General features: G+C 45.0%; 1 protein-coding gene across 2 annotated transcripts in view; it reads left to right on the top strand.

Annotated features, from left to right (window-relative positions):
- The first annotated feature begins 1694 nt into the window (after positions 1–1694).
- Positions 1695–9095, top strand: part of LOC122543371 (collagen alpha-1(II) chain) — a 77983-nt gene continuing 70582 nt past the window's right edge. The window contains exons 1-3 of one of the 2 annotated variants that reach the window (XM_043682019.1): positions 1695–1951; positions 5117–5329; positions 6852–6868. In XM_043682019.1, the coding sequence (XP_043537954.1) occupies positions 1858–1951; positions 5117–5329; positions 6852–6868 (324 nt within the window). In that variant the 5' untranslated portion in view covers positions 1695–1857. The remainder of the gene's footprint in view (positions 1952–5116; positions 5330–6851; positions 6869–9095) is intronic. The other variant, XM_043682020.1, reaches the window with a different exon arrangement.

Here is a 9095-nt window from a genome sequence, read left to right as displayed (position 1 = left end):
TCTCTAATTCTTTTTCGCATCTGTTATTTTCCTTCAATCTCTTTCTCTCGGTCTCCCACTTTCGCTCTGGCCGTTGCATATAACAACTGCCTCTATTTTGCCCGTTGGACCAATCAGGTGAGGACACTGGACCCCTCGGGCGCCCATTGGGTGAAATGCCACCGGCGCTGTCCCATCAAGAGGTTGCTTTTTCTGTCTGACTGACAGCTGTCAATCATCCCCACTCCCCAGCACGGAGATAACTGGGGACAGGCTCATACTCCGGGGGTGAAAAAGACATCCCATTCTCTCAGAACCAAACACCCCCACGACATCGGTACCGAGCGAGGGAAAGCTGCCACTCACTCAGACAAAAGCTTGCGGCTAGGATGCGCTTGGCCGGAGTAAATTGCAGAGGGCTCCGTTACCCTGAGAGTGTGGTGGAGTTGAGAAGGGGATTGATTGGCAGGGCCCACGCACTACACTGCCTTCTGCAGAGAGAAACAGGCAGAGGTGGAAAGACCCACAATCTCCATCGAGCAGCGAGTCCTTTCTCTCCACAGATGCTGGCAGACCTGCTGAGGTTTCCATGTGTGTGTGTGACCCCGAGCAGCCCAGAGCGCCCTGTGCAAGCGGCGGGCAACGCGGAGCTGTCTCCCCCAGGAGACCATGCATCTCCGCGGCGGCTGTCCCGGAGCTGAACAGTCCCCCCCCCCCCCCACTCCCAGCACAACCTCTGGAAATTAACCCCCACCCCATCATAGCTAGAAAAAAAGACACACACTGCGCCAAGCGAATGAAGCAGTAAAACCCGGACTCTGTCCTGGGGAGGGTTCCTCCAAGTTGGAGCAAGGGCGCCCTTCACTCTCAGAGAAGCGGAACTGCCCGACAGCTCACCTCCAAGAAATGTCTTTGAATAGCCCGGACTCAGAAATTGGGGCTTTGTGTGTGTGTGTGTGTGTGGGGGGGGGGGGGGGGAGTGCACAAAAAGTAATTCTGGCTGTTAAAACCAACTCAAAAAAACAAATAAAGCCGGACATCGTTTAGCTTTTGAACGCGACAAACTTCACAATTTCCGAAGGAAACTGCCCCAAGTGTCGATTCTGTAAAAGAGGGAGAGAGAGAGAGAGGACCCCGACCTGCAACATTAACTCACCGCGACACAATAGAGACATGCAATTTATGAAGCTGAGTGGGACTACTGAATTAATTGTTTGGGTTTGACTCGGACTGTAGTCGCTTGAGAAGACATTCCTGTTCGATATGACAAAGACTTGTGCGGAGAGCCCAGGGAATCGAACCGCTTCAGGCGAGAAGTCCCCCCCCCCACCAACCCCATCCACGGAAGGTTCAGCATCCCGCTAAACTGATACCCTTTCAGGGGGTGCTGGTGGAAGGTCAAACTGACTCCGCAACGTGGCTATCTCGAGGCATTCATATAAACTTGCCCCCTTAACCGCAAGGTGTCTATATTCAAAACAAAATAAGCACAATCGCAACCTTCAGGTTGAATTTTCTTTCACCGAACTTTGTGAAGAAAAGGGACAGTATTTGGGAAGGGGGTGGGGGTTGGAGATCTGGCTGGCCAGGAAGGAGGGGCTCTGGTGAATGGGGAGAGCTAGCTGGGGAGGGAGAGGAGGGCGGGTTCCCAGCTTGGCTGGGGGGTGGGCAAAGGGGGTGGAGATCTCCTGGCGGTGGGGATATACGCAGTCACTGTAGGGAGAGCGGACTTAAAACCTGCGGTGCCAGGGCCAGAGAACAGAGCGCTGCTGGATACCTGATTGCCCTTCGCCCGGTCCGAGCTTGACTTTATGACGGCGCCGTAACTGCGGGACTCCTTCTCCACATTAACACATTCTGCATGTCTAATATTTAGACATGTTCAGGCGTCTGGATTCGCGGACATTATTACTGCTTGTTGCAGTGCAAGCACTCCTCGTTGCTGTTGGCAGATGTCAAGACAGAGATATCCGTAAGTCTGATCTTTCTGTTATCATTCTTTCAGAACCTCCACACACACACACCACCAACACCCCCCTCCCAAATCAGCTGGGCTTGTGAGGTGAACGCTTGCACAGTAACTCCGGGTGCAAACCGAGCCTGGACTAGAGTAGGACTGGAGGCGAGAGGGAGAGAGATTTGCACTGTCTCTGAAATCATCTTCAGGTCAAATTCTTCATGCTCAGTGTTTGCGGGAGTGAAAGTCATGTGTGTGTGTGTGGGGGGAGGGGGGGAGGGGGGAATCTGTGTTGGTTTGAAGGCTTCTGAAAGTTTAGAAATTCAATCCACCCCCCCCCCCCCCTCACTCCCTTTGATGGGATGCTGGGGTTTAAGTGGAGAGAAGGGGAGGACTTCTGAAGGAGCAGGATTTGCCCAGTTCGATGTCGGGGGGAGCGGGGGCAGGCATATGCAGATTAGTAAATGAGCCTCCCCCGACCTAGTAAGGATTTCACCGTCCACATTTTTCCAAATTCACCTCAGGCCATGGAAAGGTTGGGCTTGACCCCAAATTGGTATTCTTGCGAAGGGTCCTGATGGGCTGGGAAGACCAAACCCGTTGGTAAAAGATGCTTTTTCAGCAAATTCACTTGGAGCGAATTTCTTCAGCTTCACTACTGAGGGTAAAGGGAGCAGGACGGTACTGCTGTAACCTGAGCAGAAAAGATACAGGCATTTGGATCTTTGCACGTTCAAGTGTACCAGAGGGAGCTGGGAAAGTAGTTCCTATTGCCCGGGGGAGGGGGGGGGGGGAGTCTGGAGTCAAGCTGGCGAGGCACCTCCTCTAGAGAGGCCCAGACGAGGGATCAAACACTCCTGGCTGGCACGGTGCACAGGGAAGCCGAGACAATCCGAGTCCGCCACTAGGCGCTGTCAATATTACGCCTGAAGAGCATGGGCGCAAGTTGAATATTATTGTAAAATTCCGCAGGGTTTACGGTGGAATGTTACGGCTTTATTTTATAGAGAAGTTAGAGTTTTGAAGGGAAGAAACAACCTGAGATAGAGAGGGAGAGAGAATATTCAGTCGACTGGTCACAAATCCCACTGGCAGTCTCAACCACAGTAAATTGTGCGGTTCCACTGATGAGTTTCTCTTTTTACCGCATAATTGTCCCTGTTAGTCCGATTGGGGTATTTAGACTAATCCACCACTTATTATTCATCTTGAAATGTGCTCTGAAACAGTCCCAGCCGAGAGCAACAATACAGAGCCCGCTAACAAGAAAGGACAAGTTTCAGTGTCACTCGATATTGTCTGGTCTCTCTCTCTCTCTCTCCTGACTGTCTTTGGTCTTCAAGGGGAGTCTATCACTCTCTCTTCGATCATCTTACAACCAGTCCACACTCACTAGGCTCCAGACACCAATATTCCAGCCGCCCCCACCCCCTTACTTGAGGAAGTTTGAAAGCCCTCTCACCAGCACTGAACCGAGTGCAGTGTCTGATTGTGAGATCAAAGACTTGAATTTGGGAGCGTAAATGAAACTGAATTCAAAGAGAAGTGTGTGTATGTTTGGGATTGGCGGGGGGAGGGGAACTTGTTTGTAAATTTGAGCCTTATAGTTCTCTGCAAAACTGCAATTCAGGTGGGTTTGAAAATACATTAAAGTGGCGTTCCACTTTATAAAACCCGTTTGGTTGTGTTGGAAGTGCGGTTAGAAAACACTAGCTTCCTGATCAGACCTTTCTCTGCTGAGTCCCACCACACAAAGGAGGACTTCAGTTGGGAAACTGCGAGAGGAAATAACTTCAAAGCGGTCCCGCCGTCAGAATTAGTGTCCACCCCCTTCAAACCGTTCCAAACTGGGACCCAGAGATTCTGACACTGTGAGCTGGTCTTTTACCCCAAGTCAGCATGGATATTCAGAACAAATAAACCTCTCACTGCCTTTCCAGACACGGTGAAAGGGACTTCCAGTTACAGATAGGTAATTGAAAAATGGTATAGAAATGTCAACAGTTGGAAATAGAGGTTCATTGAAGGTGTCTTCAGAACGCCAGGTTAACTGTGAGTCCTGTCTTTCTGAAATGTTGGAATGCAAGCAGGAGCTGGATGGAAGCAGTTTCTGAATGATGCTTTTGTGTCCTTGCTGTTTGCCCGGAGAGACTGTGTGTATGTGGATTGATTGCAATCCCCTTATTATTTGCTTAACCTGGTTCCGACAGTGGGCTGTGAATCAGCCGCTGTGTGTGTGTGTGTCAATTGAGAATGAGATCTATTCATTCAACCTGAGGGTCTACCGGGCTCACACAGAGCAGGGAGGCTGATCCCAAATCAGCAACTGGGTCCACTGCAGAAGCCAGACAGCCCCTTCCATACTTGTCATTGCAATTCATTACCTAATATTGGCATGTCTTAAAAATTGTAAGATACGGTTTCGGGAAGGGTCCTCCGTTTAAAACATTTTGCACTGTAAATCCACATTTAATATTCTTTAACAAACCACTTCCCGAGTTCTGATCACAGCACCGTTTATTAGATTTTTAAGTTCCTACTTTGTAGTCAGGTTTAGTAAATGTAATCGAGTAGTTTTAACAATGGAATTGCAAAGTCTGATTTTTATGGTCGCGATTTTATTGGGTTTTTTATATGCGGAGTTTCAATGTAATTGGAGTAATACAATAGTGCCATCTGCTGGCAATTGTGTGCGTATACTCCTATTTTATACATTTTTGATTGAAAGTTACAGAATAGCTAACTAATCCAGGTCAAAGAAGTACCTAATAGGCTCATGGATTTTAAATCAGTTGTTCTAGCCATTGATAATCTCTTGTGTCTGTTTTCATTTAGAAGTTGTGAACTTAACATATGAACATTTGGATATTGAATATTATGCATCAGTAAGATAATCGATTGCTAACTATTTGTGTTTAAATGCGTGTATGTAATGTTTTATATATGTGTAAACACATCAATATTTAATCATATTTATAAATTCCTGTGGTGCAACCATATTGTTTTATTGCAATGTGACTAGCCTGAAAAGTGTGGACAAAGAATACATTGAAATCTTTAAATCCAATAGAGATGCAGAGAAACTCGTGAATGTTCTATCCTGTGTATCAGTCTGTTATTCATGACTAAAAGATTTCTTGCCCTCTCTTTCTCTCCTCTCCGCCCGCCCTTCGCTTACAGAGGACCTGAAAGTGAACTGTTTACAAGATGGGCACATGTACAGTGACAAAGATGTGTGGAAACCCGAGCCTTGTAGAATCTGTGTCTGTGATTCTGGGATTATCCTTTGTGACGAGATAATCTGCGAAGATCTTAAAGATTGCCCTAATCCCGAGATTCCTTCTGGAGAATGCTGCCCTGTCTGTCTGAAAGACCGTCCTGCTCTCAGCGATCGTAATTTATTTATTTTTTTCCCTATATAAATAAATTACTATATAAAAGGTCCCATTCATGGGCACAACCACAGTGGTCCCCCCTGGGAAGGTTTGCCCATCAATGGTTGCTGTGTTTTCAAAGCAAAAGGTGAAATCTGTATTTTTCTTGCACTTTCTCTATTGCTGTTATTTTATTCATTGCTGCAGTCAATTCAAAGATATCCAGATCAGCTTTCGCAAGCTTGCCCTGCTCATTTTAATCAAATCAGAAATTGACATGCTTGCAATTCATTGGGAATTTTCCTACTCTGTGCATCACATCTGCCGATTATCTAATAAGCAGCAGATCACAAGTGGGTTGCAGGTACCAGCTGAGTGTTACCACTTTGCAATCCCTGTCTTCATGTCAGAAAGCCGATTGAAGCAAATTTCAAGTGATCACTACTTTGGGTCAGGTTATAAAGATAGAGAGAACTCTCTTTGTTCCACAACTTCTGATCCATCCATTTAAAGCTTCCACCACCAAAAATACAAGTTATTTAGTAGCTGACTTCAGCGGATGCATTGTACATCTCCCCTGCTGATCTTGTTTTGTTTGACCGGCAAGTTCAATCTAATCTGGTGATTCAGAACATTGAAACAAAAATCTCCAGATATTTCCATTCTCTTGGGAACAGATTGGACTGTAAACACAGTAACATCTGTACATCAATGCTACTTGCAAACGATTGGCCAAATTCCACACAGCCAAACATTTCCATGATACTCTGCTAATTGGGTATCAAGGTAAAAATTCGGAATTTATTTCCCCTCTTTTTCCAATGTGTGCAAATCGGAAAGTTTTGCAGCATTGAGTTCTGCTGCTGCTACTTGGAATGTCACACCAGTGAACTGCACTTTTTTTGATTTCATGGGCAAAACATCTTTGAATCTTTCTTACTGCTGGTGCCAGTGAATAAAAGAGTTAAAAGAGGAGTGTGGGATTTTCTGAAATCGGATTATGCCTTTTTAAAAGAAGTATTCGCTGCAAATGTGTAATGTTTCATATTCAATTCTGCTTATTATCCAGCCAAATCTTAATACCGACTGAGCTATTTTATTTATTTTGCCAAAACAAACGCTGATTTAAGAAGCTTTTCTCAGAAAAGAAAGACACTCTGCTGGAGGAATAATGATTCCTGAATAATTTGCTTTTAACAGGTTGTCATGCTCGCAGTTTTTTGTTTTCATTCCAACATGTGCTTGCTGGTTTTATTGTACTAAATCGTGAGCACTTGACAGACAATTCCCTGCTGATTACAGAGTTATTTGGACCCACATTGCAGCCATAGTTTAGTGCCAGTGCAGGCACATGCCAGGCTCTCTGTGCTTGGCATTGCCCCAGTCTGGTGCTGGAAACAAAGGCTGGGATTTTAATTGAGTACCTCGACCCCAATAGGTAGCCCCTGTTAACCTGTGAAAGATGTATCTTTAAATGTTGATAGAGCTCTTATGAAAATCACTGTGTAAACTTTATTCCTTTTTCTTCCCCTCACATACAGGGCAGAGAGGTCCGAAGGTAAGATCTCATTTTCAATTACTTCTGTGTTGACATGTACTGAAATGTAAAGCAGAATCATATATTCCCTACAGTATGGGAGCAGACCATTCAGCCCATCGAGTCCACACCGACTCTCCTGAGAGCAGCCCACCCAGACCCATCCCCCTACCCTATCCCCGTAAGCCTGTATTTTCCATGACTAACCCACCTAGCCTGCACATCCCTGGATGCTGGGCAATTTAGCACAGCCAATCCACCGAACCTGCATGTCTTTGGACTGCAGGAGGAAACCGGAGCACCTGGAGGAACCCACACAGAGAACGTGCAAACTCCACACAGACAGTCGCCTGAATTGATCCCGGGTCCCTGGTGCTGTGAGGCAGCAGTGCTAACCACTTAGCCCCAAAGTGTTCAAGTTATGGAGAGTTAAGGATGGCAGAAGCCCCACTAGATAGAATAACAGCCCCTTTCCTTGGGTCAGGCCTTTTAAAATGTGTAAAGGTGATGATTAAGTGTGTATGATCTTATGAAAAAAGTTCCTATTAGCCACTCCACCACGAAACTTTAGAGATGGAATGATTTTCATATCTTGGTTGTTATGATCCAGATTGATACCAATTCATTCTCATTACTGGTGATCATACCCAATTCATATTTTCCAGAAGGTTTACAATTTGCGAACAGGAGTTGAGGAACAGGTTTATTCTATCCAGCTGAATGGAGAGATGTGTAGTCAGAATGAATTAAATGTTCAGGTGACTAATGAAATGTTAGCCTGAGGGACTTTGCAGTGCAAAAGACAGACTGTAACATTATCCACAGTCAGTGCACCTGGAACAATCCCAATGTACACCACGTGAAGATTACCTTCGTTCAATATTGTTCATTTTCAACATTTTCTGAAATCATGAGAAATTTCCGGTTCATGCACAATTTAATTCCAAGAAAAATGTCCTAAACTGAGGTGAGCTTTGAGCAAAGTCCCTGAAAACACCCCAAGGACAATCACTGCCCCTGACTTCAGCACAAAGCACAAAGGTTAAATGCTGGCAAGACAGAGTTCCGTCATATACTTTTCTAGTTGGAGTATTCTTTCTAGCTGACACACCACAAATTTGAATACCATTGATTTACTTGCTCCTCATACCTATACACACAGTTTTTACTCCATTAAACCTTATTTAATATATCTCTCTCTCTCCTAATCTCCAGTGTATTTAGGCATCCCTTCAGACCCTAATAGAGAACAACAGATTCCCTCTTTTAAATAAATCAATACATACACATTTAAAAAGAACTAAACTTGAATTTCTTTGCACATTGAAATTCCAAGCATTTCAAAACACAATGCTCCCTTTTTAAAATGTTTTCAATAGTTTCTTCACTTAGATAATATCTTCCACCATGGGGTGGACTTACATTCCCAACCAGTTGTTCCTTACAAAGTCAAGAAAATCTTCAAACTTGCCTTTTCTGCTATTGGTGAATCTGCCCTTCTATCTTGGCCCACTGTTTTGTTTTCAAAACTTTTACGCCATGAGCCTGGCTTTGGCCTGAGACGTTCCTTCAGGTGACACCTTTTCTGATCCTATCATTGCTGTGGTGGAACTGACTGCCCCCTATCTAGCACCCCTGTGTACATCCTGAATTCTCTCCAGCTTGTTCATTCTTACTGTTTGGCAGGTTTTATGAATTTGTCTTATAGTATGTTCTTGGCCACTAAGACTTCCTAATTACATGGGTTTCTACTCCTGATGGTAATCCTTGTTTCTACTATATGTCATGACCTTGTTAAGTCACCTCTTTACCTTGCCTTCTCTCAAGTTCTGGACTGCTACTGTTTGACCTCCCCTCTCCCCTATTATTATGATTCCTTTCAACGGTTTGTGGTCTCTTTCCAGGAGCATCTTTGCTGCTGGAACCTCTTTTTGAGTTTACACTGAATGTTTTTGCTTTCCATCTTTGTCCTTCACGTTTCCAAACTCCAGGCCTAATGTCCTGCCCCTCATCTTGTCCACTCATCCAGCATTCACAAAGGCCTTCCCTGATCTACTTAAAATAGTCACATTCTCCATTGACTGACACCTTCTGGGAAATGCTTGACTTCTGTCCTTTGGAACCTGATGGCCTTATATTGACTGTCCAATCTGATCTGTCGATTGTCACAAACTGTCAATGTGACAGTTTAATCCTTGTAGCTGTGCAACATTTGGTTCTGAAAAGTACCTAACTCCTCTTTACTTAC

This window comes from Chiloscyllium plagiosum, chromosome 43 (assembly GCF_004010195.1).
Source record: "Chiloscyllium plagiosum isolate BGI_BamShark_2017 chromosome 43, ASM401019v2, whole genome shotgun sequence".
In the NCBI taxonomy this organism is placed as follows: Eukaryota; Metazoa; Chordata; class Chondrichthyes; order Orectolobiformes; family Hemiscylliidae; genus Chiloscyllium; species Chiloscyllium plagiosum.
The sequence above is the reverse complement of the archived record's forward strand: the minus strand, read 5'-3'. Positions and strand labels throughout refer to the sequence as shown.